This window comes from Cicer arietinum, chromosome 7 (assembly GCF_000331145.2).
Source record: "Cicer arietinum cultivar CDC Frontier isolate Library 1 chromosome 7, Cicar.CDCFrontier_v2.0, whole genome shotgun sequence".
In the NCBI taxonomy this organism is placed as follows: domain Eukaryota; kingdom Viridiplantae; phylum Streptophyta; class Magnoliopsida; order Fabales; family Fabaceae; genus Cicer; species Cicer arietinum.
This window is the reverse complement of record NC_021166.2, coordinates 23472431-23498345: the sequence shown is the minus strand read 5'-3', so window position 1 is coordinate 23498345 and position 25915 is coordinate 23472431. Positions and strand designations below refer to the sequence as shown.

The 25915-nt window shown below is 28.5% G+C and overlaps 1 protein-coding gene across 1 annotated transcript; it reads right to left on the bottom strand.

Annotated features, from left to right (window-relative positions):
• Positions 1–18697: 18697 nt before the first annotated feature.
• LOC101501750 (nucleobase-ascorbate transporter 6-like) lies at positions 18698–24925 on the bottom strand. The gene is made up of 14 exons (XM_004509806.4): positions 24326–24925; positions 23671–23768; positions 23407–23583; positions 23160–23260; positions 22419–22494; positions 22254–22313; positions 21840–22024; positions 21588–21684; positions 20943–21029; positions 20769–20827; positions 20501–20592; positions 20141–20218; positions 19884–20044; positions 18698–19123 (listed from the first exon to the last, which is right to left on the bottom strand). The coding sequence occupies exons 1-14, from the start codon at positions 24435–24437 to the stop codon at positions 18905–18907; spliced, it is 1602 nt and encodes a 533-aa protein (XP_004509863.1). The 5' UTR covers positions 24438–24925; the 3' UTR covers positions 18698–18904.
• Between the last annotated feature and the right edge of the window lie 990 nt (positions 24926–25915).

Below are 25915 nucleotides of genomic sequence, written 5' to 3'. Positions count from 1 at the left end.
ACCAGATCGATACTCACAATATTCCTTCTCGTCCTATTTATAACAATAAAAAATAATAATTACAAAAATCAATTAGTTTTGTTTAATGTGTAAATACACTTTCAAAAAATAAAAACTCTCCAGAGAAGATAAAGGACTTTGGGGTATCACTTTAAATAAATTTTATAAATTAATAAAAGATACTGTTAACTTGAAAATCTTGTTTCGAGTTCCATAGATTTTATTATTTAAAGCAAAATTATTTATATTGATAATAAAGATATTTTATTTAATTTTAAATTCTTTTTTTAAAGCAGATTTCCAAAAAAGTATTTTTTTCTATAAAGTAATTATGACATTAAATGATTTCAAATAAATGAATATTAACCACTTTTTTCTTCTTTTTTTATCCGTATATTAACTGCATTTCTATTAAAATAAAATAATATTTGAACAATAAATATATATATATATATATATATATATATATATTAATATTTGTAACTTTTTCTTATATATTGTGATACCAAATTTCCAAAAAAAGTATTGAATAAGGTGTCAGAGTTAGAATAAATTTGGTTTCTTACGAGTTTCTTCAGTCAAATATAATCATATTTAAGGCACAATGAACACTAAATATAAATATTTGTCCTAACAAAAATTTGAATCCTAATTCACTGAATGTTATATGAGCCTAACACTTTTCTTTATATCCAATCTCTATTGATTAATACCAAAGGTAATATTTAACTCTATAACACTTTATATTGAATAAAATATAAATAAATACAACAATTTAAATGTTGATGTATTTAATTTTAAATTAAAATTATATATATCAAATTTCATTTATATTTTTTATTTATATTTTATTTTAGAAAGAGTATAAGTTTATATAAATATGGATTTAGTTTATATATATACAAGTGTACTTGGATGCCTTATATAAGAAAATATAGGTAGAAATTTTTGTTTCCAAAGATATATGATAAAAAATTATAAATTTCACTATTTATTAATTGTTTAAATATCATTTATATCCTTTCATATTTTCCAGAAATGTAATTAATTTTGATACTAGTGAGTGCATAATGTCAAAATTATTTTAATTAACATATTAAATGGGTCTTCTTGATGTAAATATTTTACCGACAAATTATAATCACTTATATATATGATTTTATAAGTAATTACAGTTATAATATAATATTTTTAATGATTTAATAATTATAATTAAATGACAAATATAAAAATATTTACACTAATTATATAAATAAATTAATTTTTTTATTATTTGTATATACTCTTCATGGATTCTTTTATAATTTATAAATACAAATGAGATTAATTTTTATAAATTATTGTTGTAAAAAGCTTTAGACTAACGTCAAATCTATCATTCATATATAAATATTAGAAATTGTTATAGTCAAAATCAAAAGTTTTTAATAATCTAATAATTATAATTTATTAATATTATAAAATTATTTACATAGATGTATAAATAAATTAAATTCAATAAATAAACACATTTAATATTTATTAAAGATGGTAGGTAATTTAATCAAATGGTAGGAAAGTTTAAAGAGAAAAAAAAAATGATAGATAATTAGTGTATAATACATTATAAAAAAAATTGATATTTCTTATTTGTTTTTATGACTTAAGTTTGTCTGTTTTTCTTTTATATTTTTACTAACTCAACCAAATTCAAAGTGGCCAATTGATTTACTTAATTAAATTAAAATTTTAAATCCAAATTAAAAGTTAATAACGATCAAATCCAATTTTATGTACAAAGATAAAAAAAAATTAACTATATAACTTCAATTAGCGGGTTAATATAAAATTGACAACTTCTACTATATTATGAAGAAAAAGTGTGTGGCAGTACTATCAAATTTTTTATCAATAATTATGTTAGTCTCTTTCTAACTCATTCACGTCAACATTCATGCATCGTATATTAAAAGTTAACTAAATTAATAGTAGTATATTAATCTATTGATTTTAATTTCGAATAATTATATAATTTTTTTGTCATAATTAAAAATCATAACAAATTAAAAGAGATAAAAAAATATAAAACTTAAAAAATATTAATTGTGTTAAATTTATAATCTAAATTCTAATCACATTAATTCATTAAAGTTGTGTATTGATGAATTAATTTAATAATATAAAAAATATCAATTTATAAATATATCATTTTCAAGGTGATAACAGTTGCAACAATTTCAACCGTCAAACTCATTACGTAATCTCATTGAAGCAAAAGCTGATTGGGTAAAAGTCAGAGAGTCAATCGATTGGTATGTGGTGACATGTTTACATCTTTGATTCCTAAACATCATCGTCATGGATTTTGCTATAAAAGATAAGACGAGAAACCGTAAGAGTATAATTGAGTTTAATAATTCGTCAAAAAAAGAAGACCGTAATATACAAATTAAATCCAAAATTTAATGTAAATTTATCCAAAAAAGATTTAAAATACTATGTTTTACAAGTAATTTATTGGTTCTTGTCAACAAAAAGTAGGATCTTTTACTATTATATCCTACTTTTTAGGATTGATTACCAAAATGTCCCAGTTTTGAAAATGGTTACCAAAATGCCCTACTTTTCAGGGATTGCATGAAAACTCTCCATGGGAGAACGACTTGCCAAACAACCAGTTTTTTTCCCCTAGTAGGAGGTCGTTGGGCGGGGATGCGACCTCCCAAAAGAATTTTACAATTTTTTTAAATACTATTATATATTTTATGTAATTGTTAAATAATAATAATAATACATTAATAATAGTAATACATTAATAATAGTAATACATTAATAAATAATAATAATAATTATTATTATTATTTTTATTGTTATTATTATTAAAAATTATTTTAGTTAAAAATAATTATAATTAAATTAAAAATAATTATAATTAAAATAGGAAATTAATATTATAACTATTAAAAATAATTAAAATTAAAAATAGTAAATTATATTATAAATTTAAAAGAAAATACATTAATAATAAAAATTACATTAATAACATGAAATAAAATACATTAAATTAAAATAGGAAATTCATGAGATAGTAGGTGTGGTGAGATTGTTTTGAAAAAATATAGTGAGATAGTAGGATTTTTTAAGGTGTTGAAAATATAGGAAATATGTATTTTGTTTCATGTAATTTTTCTTATTAATGTATTTTCTTTTAAATTTATAATATAATTTACTGTTTTTAATTTTAATTATTTTTAGTAGTTATAATATTAATTTCCTATTTTAATTATAATTATTTTTAATTTAATTATAATTATTTTTAACTAAAACAATTTTTAATAATAATAACAATAACAATAATTGATAATAATAATAATAATAATAATTATTATTATTTATTAATGTATTACTATTATTAATGTATTATTATTATTATTTAACAATTACATAAAATATATAATAGTATTTTTAAAAAAAATTGTAAAATTCCTTTGGGAGGTCGCATCCCTGCCTAGCGACCTCCTGCTAGGGGAAAAAAACTGGTTCTTTGGCAAGGCGCTCCCCCAGGGAGAGTTTTCATGCAATTCCTAAAAAGTAGAGCATTTTGGTAACCATTTTCAAAACTGGAACATTTTGGTAACCAATCCTAAAAAGTAGGATATAGTGGTAAAAAAATTCAAAAAAGTACTCTAGTATACAATGACAGTCACTTTAAAACAAAATTAGTTTAAGATTAATATTATTTTTATTTTTAATATAATTTAATTATTTTTTCAAAATCATATTATGTACATTATTTTTAAAACATGAATTTTAATTTATATTTGTACTATAGTTTACAATGACGGTCACTTTACAACAAACTTAATTTAAAATTAATATTTTTTTTTAATATAATTTAATTATTTTTTCAAAATAATCATATTTACATTATTTTTAAAACATGAATTTCACTTTATATTTATAATAGAAAAAAATACATCAATAATTAAAACATTTGATAAAATGTATTTTTTTTTCTTCTATTAATTGTATTTACTCAATATGTGTATAAAATATTAAATGACATTCAATTTTAAATATAAGAAGTAATGTATTAGTTCCACTATTTGAAACACTTTATAGACAAACTTAGACCTCTTAAAAACTAGGAAATAACAACTACTACAAAGCAATCCAATTGATAATCCAACTTAGCAATTCAACTGATAATCCAACTTATGAGATGAGCAAATTATGAAATTAAAAATCATATCAAACATTAATAGAAATTGTTGATTTAACTCACCTCTTGACAAACATTAATTACAAATGATACCCATTTTTTTACACATGTGCTAAACTTAGTTAATCATGTGTACAAAATATAGTAATTTAATTGAGTAAGGAGTTAATTCAAATTACGACAAAAAAATATTAAGATTCAAGGTTTGTAATTGAATTAACTAACTTTCATGTAATATATCAATTGGCTTATATACAACTAATCATAAATTCTACAACAAGTAAGGCACATGACAATAGAATTGTAAAGGGCAAATCTCAACAACACAAACTCAACTATTTACAAGTACATTTAACACTCATCCCTTTAACTGAAGTGCACTAGCAGTCAATTTAACTCAATACACCAATATATAACTAATCATAGAACTAAGGTACTACAAAAATATTACACAACTGAGTCAAACTATACAATTCTAAGTTGTCCACACAACTTCTTAAATGCATCCTTCTTCAATGGTTTGGTCGTTATGTCAACCACTTGTTCTTGAGTGTTGTAATGTACAAGTTCATATACTTCATCTTTAACAAGGTCGTTAAGGAAATAAAACCTCACATCAATATCCTTGCTATTTCCATGCATAATTGGATTTCTTGACAACTTTATTGTGGAACTATTATCACAAAGTATGATTGTGCATTTGTCTTGAGGGTGCCTGAATGTCTCAAGTATTATTCTCAACCACATAGCTTGACGAGCATATGATGCTGCAGCTATGAACTCAACTTCATTGGTGGATAATGTCACAACATGATGCTTCTTTGAGGACCATGAAACAACTTCATTTCCTTTCTTAAAAACATACCCAAAAGTATTATTTCTATAATCTATATCTCCAACATAATCACTATCCATATAAACTATAAGTTCAAGTTTTCCACTTTTAACATATTGAATTCCCAGTTCCATTGTCCCTCTTAGTTACCTCAAAAATTTCTTTGTTGCCAATAAATGCATATTAGTTGGTTTATTCCATATATCTATTGATCATGCACATTGCAAACACGATTTCAGACATGGTTGTAGTTAAGTACATAAGGCTACCAACTATTTATTTGATTCTAGTTGCATCCACCATGTTGCCACGTCCTTCTTTTGTCCTTATTTAGCATACCTTGTTTGATTTATGAAAATCCCTTTATCATTCTGTAGTACCTCAACATCCATGAAATGATTCATTTTCTCAAGGTTAGTCATATCAACTCTCTTTTCATAGTTTCTTTGAAAAAAGAAATCATGTTAGCATTGTTTCTAGTAAAAATCAAATCATCAACATACAAACTTACAATGAGTAAGTCACTTTTGTCACCAACCTTGACAAATAGTATATGGTCAAATGAACATTTAACAAATCCTTTGAAAGTGAGAATATATGTTGCTATATCATCCCCTTGATGCTTGTTTTAACCAAACAAGGCATTTTTTTTAACATGTAGACCTTGCTTTAGTCCCTTTCTTCAAGAAACCATGAGGCTTATCGACATACACTATCTCATTCAGCTCACGATGCAAGAATGTACTTTTGACATCTAGTTGATGCACACACCAACATCTTAGAGATGCCACTTCCAAAATGGTTCTAATGGTGTCCCACTTTACTATTGAGGCAAAAACTTATTTAAAATCTATTTCATATTGTTGTGAATACTCGTTAGCCACTAGATTTATGTTTCTCAGTCTCTCATTTTTCATTGAATTTAGCCTTGAATACCCATTTGACTCTTATCTTCTTTGCACCCCCTAAAATGTCAACACATGACACTTCATTAGTGGGAATTGAATTTTTTGTTTGCTTCATGATGGTGATCAACACTTACATCATTATTTCATAAATTAGCCAAGTCTCGTGTACTAGTACCCAACTCCTTCTGCCAGTTCCAACATTCATTTTCAACAAACATAACATCCTTGTTGGTTAACGTTTTACTTGAAACAAGATCATATATATAACCTATAGGCTTTTGATTCTTCACTTACACCAAGAAGAATACACTTGGTACTCTTGTTATCTAGATTCTTCCTATGTGCATTAGGAATGTGTAGCCTATGCAGCCAAATATTCTGAAAAAATGAACTACTGGTTTGCTATCACTGCATGCCTCGTCAGGCGTGATGTCTTTGACTTCCATACTAGGACATCTATTTTGAAAATAGATAGAACAATTGACTGCTCAAGGCCATAATTCTTTAGAAATTTTCTTTTCTGATCACATACTCCTAACCATATTTATAATAGTTCTATTCTTCCTCTCAATTGCCCCATTTTGTTGTGGAGTATAGGTTGAAATCAGTTGTCTTTTGATGCCATTTGAACTATAAAAATTAGTAAATTCAACTGAAGTAAATTATTTACGTCTATCTGTGCACAAACAACCAATTTCATGACCATATTCCTTTTTTATAGTAGCTTTGAATTTTATAAACATAGCTAGCATATCTAATTTTTCAGACAACATATACACCCAATTTTTCCTACTAAAATAATCTTTAAAGGTTAGAAAATACCTCTTATTGCTATTTGATTCTAGCTTTATAGACCCTCAGACATCAGTGTGCACTAACTGTAACTTATGAGTGGCTCTCCATGAGGCATTATTGGGAAATGGTTCCCTATGTTGCTTTCCATGGATACAATCATTGCATATTATTGAGGATTCTTTCAACTTTGGTAAGTCTTTCACAATACTTTTCTACACTAAGATCTTCAAATCCTTTTGACTTAGATGATCATATCTACAATGCCATAAATGTCTGACATCATCATTAGTAATATTGAAACAATAGGGGCTAATCATATCCACTACAATGGCATACATTCAATTGAAAGACATTTTTTTTTATTGAATTATCATTCTCTTGGCTTGATGATACACGTTGCACATGTCTTTTTTAAATGTTGTGGTTAAATTTTTTTCTTGCAATTGATCAATACTTAAAAAGTTATTTTTGAGCTCAAGTAAGTAATACACATTGCTTGTTACTTGAACAATGCCATCAATCTTCAACTTAACAATGCATTTTCCCATCACCATCATTCTTGAATTATCTTCCAAATCTACTGAAATTCTGAATTGATCATTGAAGTCAAAGAACCAATCTTTGGTTCCACATATATAATTGTTGCACTCGAGTCAATAAAGTCCTTCGAATTGTTCTCTGCCATAAAGTCAATAAAGTCCTTCGAATTGTTCTTATGTCAACTTGTTAAAACATGTAATTCTTTGCCATAAAGTCCTTCGAATTGTTCTCTTAACCTTTCTTTATTTGGTCCGTTGTCACCTCATATGGTGGAATAAAGATCTCATCTTCCACAAGATTCCAATATTCCTTAGAGCGAAGAAAGTTCTCCATCAACATATAGGAATGGTCGTAATGGCCGTCAAATTTGAGAATTGAGGGTTGCACAAAACTATTGTTGTTTTCTGTCATTGATGATCACGTACATATGCAATTGATCGTCGTCTCGGCTTAAGAAACTACAATTTCGGGCCAGGCTCCTTATGGAGCTCCAATACTAGTTGTAAGGATTCAAGATTTGTAAATGAATTAACTAAATTTCAGTTACTGTACCAATTTGCTTATTTACAATTGATCACAATAGACTTGCGCTAACTATTCTACAACAAGCAAGACCCATAACTATAGAACTACAAAGGGCCAAGCCCATCAACACAAACTTGACTATTTGCACATTTAACAAAAATACAGTTAATTTAACTACATAATTAACAACTTTTAATGTAATCTAAATTAATCAACTACTTAAGTGAATTAACTATATTTTTATTAAATGTGCAAATTGTTGAGACAAAATCCCAAATTAATATTTTGATGATAATTAAACAAAGGTTAATTAAGACTTCTAATTATGATTCTAAATGTTTTGGTATTTAACATGTGTATTGGAGTGTGTGAAACAAGATAGGTACCAAACATTACAAAACATATCATATTAAAATAAAGAAAGTTAATTTAGTGAAATGGATAACGTTCTTGATAGATTTCTGGAAAACGAAGAACGTTCTCCACATCTGCAGATTAACAAGAATGATCAGATTCCTATATAAAAGATTAGATCTAGAAATTATAATCCATTCCATAATTTCACCAGAAATATACAAGGATCAATCCAAACAAGAATCATTTTAAGATTCAAAGGCAAACTACTTTGCTTCACAAAATACATAAAGCAAGATCGTTCTCCAAGTTAAGCAAGTTCAAATACAAAACTGACATATTGTAAAGGACACTACTATTGTACTTTCAAACAGACCTCCTGATTAGGATCTAAAAAAAGCTAATTAGGAGGAAAAATAAAGAATATTTCAAGTCAAGACATTATAATAGTTTTTAGTTTTATTTGTGTTTAATTTGAATTGTAATAATTTTGGTTAAGTGGTGTAAGCCCAATATGGGTCTAGAGATTTGGCCTTTGCCCTATTTTAGGAATAAGGTAAATCCTTCTTAAATACATTGTAAGAGTCTCATTTGAGATAACTTTGAAATGAATTAGAATTAGTGAGATATATTTCTTCTTTGAGTTCTTGGATTAGAACTTGAATCTTATCAATGAATTTTTTTACCATTGTGGCGATTCCACATTGACTTATCAATCATCCTTGATTGTGGCGCCTTCTTCATCTTCTCCATCTAATCCATCTTTGTTTGTTTTTTTTTTCCTTTTTATTTTACCACTTTATCTCAAGAAATCACTTGGTTAGATCTTCAATCTCATGTGGAAGCATTCAAATCCACATCATTTGGTATTCAGAGCTTGTCACCAAGTGGTAACATTTGTTCTTAATTTTTGTTTTTAAGTTTTTGATGTTCTTGAAATTCTTGAAAATTTTGAAATTTTAGGTTAATTTCTTGAAATTTGATCTCTATTTTTGTGTAATCTTGAATTGTTAGTTGATTATAAGTGTTATCATATGTGTGGGATGGTTTAGTTTGATGTTTTTTTGCTTTATTTTGTGTGAAATTCGAAATCTGAAGTTGCTGGAAAAAAAATTCGCAGAAAAAAAAATCTGCATTTATCTTCTTCACTTGAAATTGTTTGATCCAAAATTTCACTTCCACATTTGTTTTTGATATTATTTCTTCCAAATAAGTCAAATTCTGGAAATTCAAAAGCCTAAATTGATTAGAAAAATGAAAGGAATTCAAATATGCAGAGAAAAATCTAAAACTACAAGTTCTGCGAAAAAATGATTCTGCACAAAAGCACTTTTAGAAAAAAGTCATTTTGCAAAAAAGAAATAATAATTCCAGAGTTGTTCTTAATGAAACATCAAACATATGTTGCATTCTTCTTAACTCTTTTAGGTATTGCAAGTTTGATTTTAGTATCGTATCTCCCACATATTTAGATCACTTAGTGATTTAATTCTAATCTTTCTTGTTTCTTTTATAATCTACTTGAGTGTGTCTTCATTTACCTAGTTTTTTTTCTTCTTGTTTGTCATTTTAAATTCTCTTAGTTTTGTCTTAGAGTTTTCCTTCTTGAAACTCTTGTGTTGATAGCTTTTGTGGACTTGTTACATTATGTTTTGGTTCTTTGATTTGGATTTTTATTTGGGTTCTTTTTAAGAACTTGAAAGATGAGTTTAAGTGAAAAAAGGCAAGAGTGCATATCATTGAAAAAAAAAACCATCATTGAGTGATATACACGAGTGATACATTTATTGAATATAAACACTTAGTGAGTGATTATGGCCTTATTTTTATTTTCTTATCTTGTTATTTGCTTGATTATTGTGATACTCGTTGATTTGTTGTTTTGAAATCATGAATGAAAGTGAACCAAACCCCCTTTCTCCTAGAATCACTTATCTTATGGATCACTTTACAAAAATATTAAATACTCAAATGAATGCCTTGAGAGAAGAGTTTGTGAATCAAAGAGATAGGAGATCTCATCATGGAAGACCTTCTCAAAACTGAAGTAACAATGTCAATTATAAGGAAGGGAGTTTGAATAATAATTGCCTTTTTTTTAAAAATTCCTGTTTAAAACTGAAAGTTTAACTCAAGATTGATCTTGGTTATAAACGAAGATTGATCTTGGTTATTAAAAAACAACAATATCAATTTTATCAATATAAAATCTGATTGTAAAGCATAAAATAAATAGAGATAGAGATAGAGAGATCACACAATGATATATCCTGGCTCATCCAATCTGGGTTACGTCCAGTCCTCACAACCGTGAGATTTTTCACTAAGTGTTCAAATCGGAGAATGTTTTTGGTTTTTACACCACCAGTCCAGATCAACCTTGATCTGTTATAATCTTCACCTTTCAACCTAGAAAGGATTTTTACAATCACCTTTTAGCCTTGAAAGGATTTTTACAAACACACTCAATCTAACATAAAAGATATACTTGAGTTACAAATGATGTGTATGATAAAAGTGTTTGGAATCTTGAAACTTCTCAATACTTGTTTGAGATAAATGAAAGGCAAACTCAGTATATAATGATTTAAAGATATAGTGAAGAGAGCTGGAGTTTGCTTGAAGAGTTTTTATGACTTGTTACTTGAACAAGTGTTGGTAGATTTGTAAATTGAACTCTTGCCTTCATCTTCCAATTGATCTTCAATTTATAGATGTTAAAAGGCTTTGAAAATTCAGTTAAAATGAATATATCCATTGGACACACTTCCCAAGTGTTAGATATATTTTAAAGCAATTAAACATGTGTTTCTTTGCTGTCTAGAACGATCTTGACAAAATGAAAATCGTTCTTGCTTTTGGGTTTCATGGAAAAACGTGAATGGGTGAGTGAATGAGTTGTCACATGTCATTTGGCACTATTTTGAATCATGTTTATGCATAACTTTCTGCAGAATATTGTAAGTACAATGTACTTGTGTCATTGCTCACAACTCATCACTTTGGAGATCAGTCTTGAGGCTGTTTTTTCACATTTGGGCATTGATCTCGAGTTCTTGACTTCACCAATGATTTGAGTAGTCTTGATACTCTTTAATATGTGATTTATACTGTGGAAAATTATCTCTTTTAATTTTGTATTTAAAAGAGAATTAAAACCAGAATGTTCTTTTGTAAAACAAGAACATTCTTCGTTTTGTGTTTTGTATGAGTGTTGGATTTTGACAGCTGTTGTGTGTCAGTCCTTTGGCACTGTTTTGAGTCATGTTTATGCATAACTTTCTGTAGAATATTGTAAGTACAATGTACTTGTGTCATTGCTCACAACTCATTACTTTGGAGATCAGTCTTGAGGCTGTTTTTTCACCTTTGGGCATTGATCTCGAGTTCTTGACTTCACCAATGATTTGAGTAGTCTTGATACTCTTTAATATGTGATTTATACTGTGGAAAATTATCTCTTTTAATTCTGTACTTAAAAGAGAATTAAAACCAGAATGTTCTTTTGTAAAACAAGAACATTCTTCGTTTTGTGTTTTGTATGAGTGTTGGATTTTGACAGCTGTTGTGTGTCAGTCCTTTGGCACTGTTTTGAGTCATGTTTATGCATAACTTTCTGTAGAATATTGTAAGTACAATGTACTTGTGTCATTGCTCACAACTCATTACTTTGGAGATCAGTCTTGAGGCTGTTTTTTCACCTTTGGGCATTGATCTCGAGTTCTTGACTTCACCAATGATTTGAGTAGTCTTGATACTCTTTAATATGTGATTTATACTGTGGAAAATTATCTCTTTTAATTCTGTACTTAAAAGAGAATTAAAACCAGAATGTTCTTTTGTAAAACAAGAACATTCTTCATTTTGTGTTTTGTATGAGTGTTGGATTTTGACAGCTGTTGTGTGTCAGTCCTTTGTCTCAAAAACATGAAGTGTTTTATGTAAAAAGGTGCAGCAGCAGTGTCCTTGCTGTCATGGTTGTCCTTTCTCATAGCTCATCAATTTGGAGATTGATCTTGATGTTTTTCTTTGCCTTTATTAATCCTCTTTGATCGAATCTATCCAAAACAATCTTATGTAGATTATTACCTTCCTCTGTGATGAATACTGATGTTTTGTAGTTAAAATAGATGTACTTTTACAACCCAGATCAATCTTAAGTTATAGCAGATTTTGCTCTTTGTAAACCAGAATATTCTTGGATTAAAGCCGTGAAAATGAAGAACGTTCTTCGTTTCTGTTTTGATTGATTACTGAATTTTGACAGCTGTTGCGTGCCAAGCTTTGCTGTTCTATACGTGTGTCATTGATGCAGGGACTTTATCATTTATGTCCAGTTTGTACTTGCTTACTTTAACCATCAACTTTGAAGATTAGTCTTGCTTTTGATTCTTGATGCTTTGCTTGTCTTGCAATGATGGTTTGAAGAGCAACAAAAATTATGGGAATGTCCTTATAAGCTCTTGATGATTCCCTTTTCATTTTGGTCCTTTTCGAGGGACGCTGATGATCATCAATAGGAGTGCTTTGGGAAGGAGCAGTAGAGGTGCAAAAAGTGGATAAATAAGATCAACCAAAAAGCAAGAGTGTTTATGCTAAATCCAGGAACGTTCTTGACATCCAAGATCGTTCTTCGAATTTGTTGGAGATGAGTTGATTTGTACTTGTGATTGTGTTAGTTGTCTGAGATGATCGCTTGCTTTTCAGTCATGTGTGCAGGTCTAGATTGAAGGTACAATCAGCAGAGTACTTTATAGCTTGCAACTTTGTACTTGCAATTGCCTCACTTGAAGAATGATATTGTTTTATACTTTTTATGAAGCATATCTTTGATCCTTCGAATTCTGGAAAAATTATTACTTAGATTGATCCTTTCTTATTCTTTGATGAAGATATGATATGAATAAAGCTTCTAGGATCCAATCTCTAACAAAGAAACTGATTATTCTTGTTTCTGCCAAAAACGAAGATCGTTCTTCGTTTCCCAGAATTACTTCAAGATCAATCTTCGTTTTACTGCTTTTGCTTTCTTTGATTTTAATGAAACCTGCTTTGTTTTAACACACTCAAATACACATGTTAAATACCAAAACACTTAGAATCATAATTAGAATTCTTAATTAACTTTTTGTTTGTTTTCATCAAAACATTAAATTGAGATTTTGTCTCAACAAAAACAAAGATAGTTTTGAAAGTAAGAAGGAAGATATAGATGTTATGATGAGAAGGAGATGAGGTATGAGAGGAAACTTAAAGAAAAAGAAAGAAGATGTGAAAATTATGATGAGGAGGAAATGAGGTATGGAATGAGAGATAGAGAAAAAGAAAGAAGATATAGAGATTATGGTGAGGATGAAATGAGATATGAAAAGAGAGATATGGAAAAAACAATGAGGCAAAAAGATTTTGAGAGAGATGATATGAGGTATGCAAAAGAAAAAATACACAAAGAATATAAAGAGGAGGAACAAGAAAAAAAGGAAAGTATATCATATGAAGAATATATTTGAGATTTTGTATTGGATCCGGAGTATGTGAAATATCTTTATGAAAATGGATATGCAAAAGAGGCAAGAAAAGTAGAGAAACTAGTCTTGAGAGAAAAAAGAGAAAATCAAAGAAAAGAAAGAGAAATAGGGAAGAAAAAAAAAAAAGGGTAGCCATGAGAGAGGAAATGAAAATTAAAGAAAAGAAATGTGAAGTGGAACAAAATTTGAGAGACAAAGAGCAAGAAATTGCGTCTAACTATTTTCCTAACTTTGTTGATTCTTATGTTCAAAAGCTTGAAAATAGGTCTCCAAAAGAGGAATGCTCACAATCCATTGAAGTTAAAGGTAATTGGCCAAATATTTCTCAAAAGGATCTTTACAAGAAAAATCTTGGTTTGAATCATAGCAACTTTAATTCTTCTACTACTTTAATTCATGTTTCTCTTAAATTGTTTGACAAATTTCTTCCTCCTATGCTTGATATATTTGCAAATATTAATGTTGAAATGCCTAACTTGTGTTATTTCCATAAGTCTCATTTGAAAGTTGAAACCATGATGCATCATGTGTTTAATCCATATTATTCTTCTAAACTTGATTTGAGAATTATGAGCCAAGACTTGAATGATTTTCTTGATAAATGTGTTGTTGTGCTTTCTAAAGTAACTTTCGTTCATGACAAAAAATTTGAAGAATGTGTTGGGATTCTTAAGAAGCATTTGTTTGTAAACTTAAATACTTACTCTTATGTTAAAAATAAAGTTAGTATCTTGAGATTTTCTATGAAGGGTAAATATTTACATGTGAAATTAATTGATAGATGCACTACTACATCTCTTCTTACTCTTTTTTTTATTGACAAATCTTTTAAACTTTCATATAGTACTCCTAATTTGTTTGAGAGATTTGTTTTGTTTCAAAAAGAAAATTCATTTGTTTATGATAAAAGGAATGTCCATGAGACTCAACTTGCGTTGAAGCCTTTGGAAATACAAAGTAACTTCTTGTTCGTCTCCAATTCCACTCCAAGAAAGGTAACATTGGTACTTAATATCAAATTCAAGAGGTATTGTTTTATCTCTATCTTGAAAACTCCTTATATTGGAAATAATTATGTTGGATTGTTGAATGCAAAAAGTGGAGTTGTTCTTCACCTACTTGACACATTTAGTGGTTTTTCACAGTTTCCATTTGATCCTGGTGGTAGCGTTAACATTGTTCTTCATGTCTTTGACTTGTGTTTTTCTTCTTGTAGGTTATGGTTGAGCTAAATTCGAGGTCGAATTTCTTCTAAGAAGGAGGGAATGATGAGGACCTAAAATGCGCTAATTATGAGGAAAAACAAAGAATATTTTGAGTCAAGACTTTATAATAGTTTTTAGTTTTATTTGTATTTAATTTGAATTGTAATAATTTTAGTTAAGTGGCGTAAGCCCAATATGGGTCTAGAGAATTGGCTTTTGGCCCATTCTAGAAATAAGGTAAATCCTTTAAATACTTAGAGTCTCATTTTGGATAACTTTGAAAATGAATTTAGAATTTCTCTAATGAGAATTGTGAGTGAGATGTGTCTCCTCTTTGAGTTCTTTGATTAGAGTTTGCATGAATCTTATCAATGGATTCCTTACCATTGTGGCGATTCCACATTGGCTTATCAATCATATCTTTGATTGTGGCGCCTTCTCCATCTTCTTCATCTAAGCCATGTTTGTTTCTTTCTTTTCCCTTTTATTTTACCACTTTATCTCAAGAAATCACTTGATTAAATCTTCAATCTCATGTGGAAGCACTCAAATCCACATCATTTTGTATGTAGAATTAGTTGATAGTTGCACTACTACACCTCTCCTTACTCTTTCTTTTAGTGAAAAATGTTTTAAATTTCCATATGGTACTCCTATGTTGTTTGAGAGACTTGTCTTGTTTCAAAAAGAACATTCATTTGTTTATGATAAAATGAATGTCCATGCTTAACTTGCGGTTAAGCCTTTGCAAATACAAAGTAACTTCTTGTTCGTCTCCAATTCCAATCCAAGGAAGGTAACATTGGTACTTAATGTCAATTTCAAGAGGTATTATTTTTTCTCTATCTTGAAAACTCCTTATATTGGAAATGAATATGTTGGATTGTTGAATGCAAAAAGTGGAATTGTGCTTCAACTACTTGACGCGTTTAGTGGTTTTTCACAATTTCCATTTGACCCCGGTGGTAGCGTTAACATTGTTCTTCATGTCTTTGACTTGTGTTTTTTTCTTCTTGTAGGTTATGATTGAACTAAATTTGAGGTCGAATTTCTACTAAGAAGGAGGGAATGATGATGACATAAAAAGAGCTAATTAGGAGAAAAAACAAAGAATATTTCAAGTCAAGACTTTATAATAGTTTTTAGTTTTATTTGTGTTTAATTTGAATTGTAATAATTTTGGTTAAGTGATGTAAGCCCAATATCAATCATCCTTCATTATGACGCCTTCTTCATCTTCTCAATCTAATCCATCTTTGTTTGTTTATTTTTCCTTTTATTTTACCACTTTATCTCAAGAAATCAATTGGTTAGATCTTCAATCTCATGTAGAAGCACTCAAATCCACATCACCTCCACACATGATTCAAGGCACGAGATCACTTCAGACAACTGTCAAAATCAGAATAAAAGTCAGTTCATCTCAATGCAAATTCGAAGACTGTTCTTGGTTCACAAGAACATTCATGTTTTCATTAAGAACATTCTTGCTTTATGGCTGATCTTATCCACTTACTTACTCATGAAAACTGGACTATTTCCAACGGCCAAATGAGCTGTCATAAGCTCTCTTGAAGCCTAAAAATAAAGCCTCAAGATGAAAAACATATTAGAGCTTCAAGTGAAAAGTAATACATCACTCATTCAATCATACTCGAACCCTCTTGAGCTTCTCAATCATTTTCTAAGTTTCAGCTATGTTCTTAGTTTGATATTAGAATCAGTACTCATTGAGTTCTAAAATCTAGAATCTATTCTCAAACACGAGTTGAGCATACTCAGATTCTAACAATCTCAAAAATCATTATTTTGTAACTCAAAGCTATATTGTTGACATAGCTTGAGTAGTTTGTAAAAATCCTTTTGTGATTTAAAAGGTAGTTTGTAAAATCTTTTCTAAAAGAGTGTAAGGTAACTTGTGGAAATTCTTTCTAGGTAGAAAGGTAGTACCTTGTAACAGATCAAAATTGATTTGTAAAAGCTGTGTGAAAATCAAGAATGATCTTGCTTTGATCATTTAGTGGAAAATCTCACAATTGTGAGGACTGGACGTAACCCGTGTTGGGTGAACCAAGATATATCCTTGTGTGATATCAATTTTCTTATTTATATTTACTTTTTATATTGATAAGTTAATATTGTTGTTTTTCACTAACCAATAACGTTCTTCAATTGTAACCAAGATCAATCTTGAGTTAAACGTTTTATTTTTTAACAAATATTTTTAAAAAAGAACAATTATAATTTAAACCCCCTTTTTTATAATTGAAATTGTTAATCAACTACTTAGTGAATTAACTAGATTTTTATATGCAATGAATCATATATGCATAAAAGTGGATCTCTATGAAATATTTTTTATTGACAAACTCATATAGAGATCCCAACTTAGATTCTAACTCAAAATATGGTGGACATTTATCTACCATTTTGTTATGCATTGAAGAAATACAAACCAAAATCTTTTTTTTTTATCCTTGAAGATTTTTTTTCTCTTTTTCTTTTTTTATTTAATTGACATTTCTATTTGGAAAGAACCATTGTGCTTATCTTTTTCTCAAATCTCTATTTCGATCTTTCCTTCCATCGTTATTATAGTTGTCATAGTAGATTTTCTCATAAGCTCATTTTCATTTGCTATTATCTCATAATAAAGAAATTATGGAATCGTTGAATTTTTTTGACTAATAAGTACCTTTTATATATGAAAAATAGAAGTACATGATCAACCATTTTCTTATGTTATTGATTCAAGACTTTTGCCCTTATAGTTGCTACCACTAGTTAAAGAATAGGTTTTCATATTTGTTGCAAGCGTGATATCTTCACATTTAGTGTTTATTGAATTTTTTTTTGTCCATATTAATTTTAGAGTTAACACATATCAAGGGATTTTGAATTTGGATACATACCTAGCTTCCAGCGAAATTTGAAAAACAAATTCTTAACTAGTTGTTTGAAGAAGACATCTAAAAGTTGGGATGACGTAGGAATGTAGTGGATAACAAGAGCTAACATGACTATTTTTATGGAACAAAATGATAGCCGCACTCAATATATTTGGTGGGAGCAAGAAACAACAGATTGACAATCATTAAAAGAGAACTAATGTTACTTCAAAAATTTGTGAGAAACATACATGTCTTAGACCTTTGCGATGGACAATAATTGTATGTAAATTATTAATATTTATAGAATTATAGTATTGTCCATTATAATAAACAATATACATATTATAAAAAATAGTAATAATATTTAAGTAATAAAAGTAATGAAATAGTAATAACATTATTTGCAATTATCATATGAAAATAATTAAGCATTCATATTGAATAAATCTGAACCATCTAATTAATGAGTTTGCACATGAATAATTAATTTACTTGGATTCACCAACATAGTAAATAAAATAATAGTAATACTACTCAATATATCAAACAATAAGAATATGGTGAAATTGTGAATCTCTCAATGTTATTGTGAATATAAATACATTTTTAGATTCAAGTGTTATCAGTGTCACCCAAAAAATACAAAATAAATAATATAATTGGGATATGGAAAGTTAAAAAGATCAACATTAATGTATTTAGAGGAATAATGTGATAAGAATAAAGAGTACATATTCTTATTTCTATATAATAAAAACAGTTGACTAAATTAACCATGCTTAATGACCTCCATTTCCAACCTTAACCATTTCATCCGTAATATTCATATCTACAATCTTAGTAGGTTTGATTCATGGCTACTTGATACAAGACCAACAAACCATGCTTGTTTTTCGAAAGAACGATTTCACACTCTTAAACCAATTAATACTAAAGTTTATTTACTTTTTACACCATAATTTGTATTATATCTTTTAAATAATTTAAATTACAGAAATAACTACGTCATTCTCCAATAAACAAGCTACTACAAAATGACAATATTCATATTGCTACGTTAAGAATGAAGAAAATCACAACCATACCTTAACATCATGCAACTTCTAAGAGTGTAATTAATTATTACACCGAAGGAAAAAACTTGTTTAAATTAAAAGGAAGAGAGTAAAATTCTTCACTCCTTGTATCTGTTTTGAATGAGCGAAACTTGTCCCACCAATGCATTCCTCTGTCTTTACGTGTTTGATTTTCTTTCTTGCGCAATGTTACATCCAAAAACATTGCCAATAAACCAGCAACAAATGCTTCAGATGCAAATGGGACATTGATCATGTCATTGAACTATCAAAAGGAAGAAAAAATATTCGTCAACCATTGACTTTTCTAAAAGTTGAATCTCTATAGTTGAAATGAAATAGCTCATGATTAACTTTAAGGAGTTCTCTTTATTTTTTTTCCAATGCTAGACTTTATTCTTCAACAATAAGAGTGCATAATATACTATGGGCTCTTTGTTACAACATTTTTTTTAATAATTAATTTTTGGATTTTTCATTTGTTTATTACAGTGTAAAAACAATTAAAATCTAAAAATAATTTAGAAACTGTTTAAAAAGAAATTGTTTTGAATAACTTCTCATAAAAATCAATTTTTATAATTGATTTAAATTGTTTTTGTCACTGTTTTTTTAGTAAAATAATCACTATTTTTTTAAAATTAATTATTTTAAAATTTTGTATTTGGTTGTTACAACTTTAAAAGATAAAGATATGAAACTAATTTAAAATTTGATTTTTTTTGAGAAATTGTTTTCAGTAGCTTCTAAAAAAAATATTTTTTATAATTGATTTTTTTTCAAATGTGATTTTCACTATCATGAAGAAACACATAACAACTTCTGATTTTCTTAAAATTCTTTAAAAGATAATCTTTAAATTATGAGATTCCAATTTTTTTTTTAAATCTATAACAAATGAACCCTTATTTAAAAAAAAAAAAGTGATTTTTATTGCATTGGACAAACACAAAACAACTTCTACTATTTTTTAAAAAAAAAAATTCTTGCATTGCATCAAAATGAAAGGAGAAAGATATAAATACCCATCTTGCTCGCGTGTGTACAGGACCATAGCCTTTAAATGCTGTGTACTCATTGAAATATTGTGGTATTGAGAACCCCATGAATATTGAGAACCCTAAGATGAATTTTGTTCTAAAGCTGTTTAAATTGCAAAATTGAAGGAAGCTAAGGCCTGCAGACCCTGTGTTTGTTGACATAAATAAAGTAAGCAAATATACTTTGAATTAAATTTTGATAATAAATAGTCCAATTTTTTTAAATTGATAATAATACATACCCACATAAGCAAAGAAAAGGCAATATAATGCTGCAACTATTGGTGCAGGAATTGAAGCAAAAACAGCTCCAAATTTTCCTGCATATAATTATTCATTAATAACAAGATTCCAGGTTCAAGTTCAACAAGAAAACATCAAACAAAGCACACGAGAATCGTCAGCTATATGACACTTCAAATTGAAGATGCATATCTTTGACACGCGTGTTGGTTGTCTGACATTGACATCATACTGATTCATGTGATTATACTCAATTATTTATATTTTCTTAAATTTTTATCAATGTATTACTATGTGTCAATATTGTATTTGGTTGTATTGTGTCAGTGCTTCATTGATTGCCAATAAGAAAATCTTACCAAGAATCGAGAAAAAGATCATGAATCCGGCTGATATTTGAACAACCCTTCGGCTTCCTACACGCGTCAATGCTAAGAGTCCGGCATTTTCCCTGAATATAAAAAAAAACCAATAATGTTGTATAACATTTGTACACTACTAGGACAAAACAATTGTGTTGCGGTCACATAAACATAAAAAATGGCAATGTCACGACCCAAATGAGGCTGCAAACATTGTTTAAAAAACTTGCAGATAACATGAAATTTCTTGAATTGAAAATCTTACACAGAAACTGATGATCCATTCCCAGTCCCAAAGATCCCAGATAACATTATTCCCACTCCCTAGTATATAAGAAATAATAATTATAGATAATCATAAAAAATTAAAAAACATATGAAAATATGACATAATCTAAATAAAAAAAGGTAAAAGAAAAAACTCATAATTTGAATTTACCTGCCAACCTACGCCTCTGCTAAGAACTGAAGGTGGAATTGGTGTTGCACTTGCATACCTTGACACAGCAATGAAAGCACCAGTTGACTGTGGAACAAGTAAATTATCATAGTATCATGCACTAGCACAATTTGATTACTTCCTTAAAGTCCATTGATATGATAGGAAAAGAGACTGAACGTGTCATTCATTTATCAAGTACAATAGAAAAATGGAATTGTTAGATTCTCGAGAGCATACAATGACATTAGTCTTAGTTACATGTTTCAAGTTTTGGTACAAATATATTCTAGCTTTATGTTCGGTATGGCTCATATTTACTGATAAATGGACATAGCTAGAGTGTAGTGTAGCGGAGTGAACTATATTGTTTAAGCATTGCATAATAGAAAAACTGTCGGTCACTCAACTATCAAAGACGTAGGCATAATTGGTCGAATTGTGTGATGAATCGTTTGTATTTTTGTATCTATTTATTTATCTGTTTTCTTTAGAGTTGAATTATGGGTTCTAACAATGTCAATATGCAAATTAGTTATCACATATGCATGAGCTTTAAGAGAATGTATAAATTCAGAAACCACTACTCTTGCTCAACAAACAAACAAAGCATATATATTGTTCACAAACATAAAATAAACCAACCTCAACTAGAGCAACAAATGAAGCAGCCATCATAGCAAAAGTTTCACCAGCATCAAATGTTGGTGCTCCCCATTGAAACGGATATGGGACTCTTATCCTGCAAAATGTATTCTGTAAGCAATTGTATTTGGATAAACAACTTAATTACGTGCTTATGGATAATCTATAACAGAAGATAAAATAAACTCAAATTATTATGTTCATAGAGAAAATACAATATTTCTATCATTGGAAAAACCACATGATCCTTACCAAGGAGCACCACCTATAATTCCAGCACGATCTGTTCTACATGTAATTTGAGTTTTAGGTGCTGAATTTTTATAAGCTCCACCAATAGTAAGAAAATAAGCATAAAGCCACACAATTGCCACTGAGAATATAACTGCAAACCGATCAAAGATTGGCTTTTCTCCTTTCATCATGTGAGGAATGTACTGCAAAAAACATGTCACTGCTTAAAAATAACATTTCTAATTTGGATAAAAAAATGAAAACAAAGAACTAACAAAACTATAGCCTACTTATAAACAATGTAATTAACGTCGACAGATTGAATATGTGTCTGATGTCCTACACTGACAGGTGTGATTACATTTAATTATGTTTGTTTTTCTAAATTATTATCGATCGTCGTGTACCTTAGAAACTAAATTTTTTAATTACCTGTGAAAATACTACTAGGATGATGATTTCTGGCAGTCCAATTTCCACACATTTTGCAAGCTAGATTTAACCAACCAAAATCAAGAGAGTGAGAATCACACATTATAAATATAAAATTTGGGAAGAAAAAAAGGACTAGTTCTTTCTTGTTGCAAATATGCATACCACAGGAAATCCAAATTCATACAGTCCAAAGCCTGAGAGAGCAACCAAGGGAACAGCAGAGAGAGGACTTAACAACCTAAACAAAATTACAATAAATTATTCATGAATATGAGGCTACAACAAATTACTAATTTTCAGAAATAGATAAAAAAATTGTATCTAGATTAACTATGGTTTTGACCAAAATAAAATGTTAATACCAATTAACATAAAGGATTAGTATCTCTAATCGAGAGTTAATAAAGATAGAAAAGAATAATATATATAACAACTAGACCAAACCAGATGATTAAATTAACGGTCTTGCTAATATGTGTCCTTGAGTATGATTAAATTTTAAGGCATTTATTAAGGAATAAGAAATAGAAGTTTTGCATTGAAAAAAACATTTTAAATTTCTAAAAGTTAAAAATACAAATTTTAATAACTTTTTAATTGAATTTTTCTATATTTGATTTTCTTAAGGCACTTGTAAAGTAAAAAAATAGCAGAATATTAATTGAGTCCCTCTAATTGTAGAGTCGGACAAATTAATTATTAAAATTTATAAATTATCAAAAAAAAAATTATAATTAAAAATCTTTTATTTCTTGAAAATAATTTTAAAGATTAAATTGATCGACCTAAATAATTTTGAAATTACGTAAAATTTAAGAATTAAATTAGTGATGATGTGACAAAATAATGTAAGAAGGAGAAAAAAAAATTATAAAGTAGTTTAGATAGGACATGTTCAAGAACCTCACTACATTGCGCCAAAGGCCACTAAATCCAAGAACAATTTGAAGTGTAGAAGCAACTATAAGGGCACCTTGTGTTCCCCTCATTATCCTCTCAAATTTCTGCATATTTGTCACATAAAAAGTAAGAATAATTACATAATAATATAAAATAAAATAAATATAAAATAAAACATAACATAACATAACAACTAATATCCTAACATTTGTGGATAAAAAACAATGAACTAGATTTGTGATAAACCAACCTCGTGAGGATTTACAATGTCGCTATATCGACCGGCCAAAATAATTGAAATAGTTGTTGGGACAAAAGTGAAGGATCCTCCAATAACTGCAGGTAAACGAGTTCCAAATGATGTTTGGAAAAATGTATTGATGCCAGCTACAAATAGTAGAGTTTGAATCACTTTTGCTTTCTCTTCCTATTCAAACCATAATTGAAGTCTCATTAGATTTATGAACTATACAACAATATTAATAACATTTGCTTCTTTCAATCAAAGACTTACATTTCCTCCTCCCATTTGGGGAACTAGAGAGCTTGGAATTAGAACTGTTGTACCAAGCATCACAAGGTAATGTTGAAAACCAAGTAGGATTGCCTCAGCTTCATTAACATAAGAAAGAAAAAAATGTCAATGTAACTTAGGACAAAGCATTATAACATAATTCAATAATTATGGATGAAGTGAGTAGTCCTTCAATTTCGTCATTAACTATTAACTATTAAGGCGAAATAGTTATAATCTTTGAATAAATCCAAATTACAAAATCATTATTGAGTATGTATTCCATTTAATAATTTCGTAGATGAAAATAAATAACACCAAACACATTTGAGAACTAAATTGACGAATAATGTCTTACACATCTAACAATCAAATTGATTGTTTATTCTCGAAGGGAGAGTGATAGTTTAAGAACTAACTTGATATATTAAGCATAGTTTAGAGACAACTTATAACATTTCTATAATTCAAAAACCAAATAAAAGAGTAACAATTTAACGATCGAATTGTAGGTTTACTCTTAATGAAACCATTTAATGTAGCAAAATATGTTATGTCGGAAAAAGGATTAGGATCCTCTACGGAGAGAAATTAGAGAAAATGACAAAAGTATAATAAAAAAAATGGTTTACAATGAAGAAGATAAGAAACTTACGCCATGGAGGAGGACTTGTAATGCAATATGAAACATTTGGTAATTGATCTTTAACTGGATGTGGTAGAAGCTCATCTTGCTTTGGTTGTGGTGCAGCTCCCCCTCCAGCCATTCTTCTTATATCTAATTACTTTTTAACCCCACAATGCACTTAATAATGCAACCAAAACTCAAACTTCTCACAACCCAATAGAGCAAAAACAAAGCTTCACTATAGACTAATATTGTTCAACTTCTCAACCTCAAAATGAATTATTATCCAACACTGACATTAACACAACACTGACACACAAAAGAAGTAGTAATACAAACACAACCCTACACAAACACCAAAGAAGTAGTAATGTGAAGATTTAGTGAATAGTAGAAGAGAAGAAGCTGAAGGAAGACTTAGAGAAGAAGAAAAATAAAAAGAATGAATAATAATTTCTTCAATCTTGGGAAATTCACACAAGAATTTCAAGTGCTAAAGGGAGACAACTTGTCAGCAACGTAATGCAATGCAACAAATGTTGTAGAGGATGGCCCACATGGAAGCTATGAAAAAATAAAAAGTGAGTTTCAAGATTTGGAAGAAAAGGAAAAGGGTAGCCAGCTCTTGCTAAAGCAACACAAAATTAAAAATCCTAAAGAATCTCTGATTTCTACATTGCTTTAACATTTTACTACTATATTGTAATCCAATTATTCAATTGTGTTTAATAAGAGAACTTTTCTTTTTATTCAACACGTAAAGTTAAAGTATGCATAAAAGCATCTTGACCTTCACTTTTATTAACCTTACATTTAGAATTTATCTAATAGCAATATATATATAGACACAATGCATATATATTTACCTTTAATCATGATATTTATTTCTTAAGTTATGTCAATATCAATATCGTGTCTAATGTGTATGCAATGAAACTAACAACAACTAGTGGCAGTCATGTCCTTCACTCTATTTCAGTTTTATCACAGCAAAAAGTTTACCATTTTCTTCACTTTTTGCTCTTATTTAGTAGTAAGTAACACTGACTGCAAATGATCAAAAGCTCTTATCTTATTTTTACCTTTGACTCATAATCTCAAAATTAGTTGGAAGTAGCAGATCAGTTATAAATAGCTTTTTTTCTGATGTAAAAAAATAATAAAATGGGGTTCTTGTATTTTTGTAATGGATTTTTCGTTAGAATTAGTTGGAGTTAGTTAAAAGTAGTCACAAATTGATTAATCTTAATTGTAAGTTAGTTAAAATTTATTAATTTAATTAATTTAAGATCACAATATAAATTATATTCATTATAATTTACTTTTTTATTGAATTAATTTCAAATAATTAATATTTCTCAACATTTGGTGTTGTTGAAAAATAAGCCATTCTTGAAAAGAGAATGCGTGTGACTCATAGACTTTGGAAAATTGAGAACTTGAAATCTCAACTGATAATCTTGACCAACAACTAAAATCATTGATTGGAGATTAGTAACTATGGGGAATCAGTTTAATTGTATTTGAGTATTTGTTTCTGGTGGAACAACAACATGATTTTAAAATAATAAAGATAGAAAACGCAAATAGGAATGCAAGACATTCGGTAACAAAGTT

What these genes read in the sequence shown, in the direction of transcription:
- LOC101501750 (XM_004509806.4), bottom strand. Translation starts at nt 24,437, where the DNA reads ATGGCTGGAGGGGGAGCTGCACCACAACCAAAGCAAGATGAGCTTCTA. An exon ending in ACATTGTAAATCCTCACGAG is followed by an intron (nt 23,261 to 23,406) that starts GTTGGTTTATCA and finishes ACAAATATGCAG; the next exon opens with AAATTTGAGAGGATAATGAG. An exon ending in CTTTGGCGCAATGTAGTGAG is followed by an intron (nt 22,495 to 23,159) that starts GTTCTTGAACAT and finishes AATTTTGTTTAG; the next exon opens with GTTGTTAAGTCCTCTCTCTG.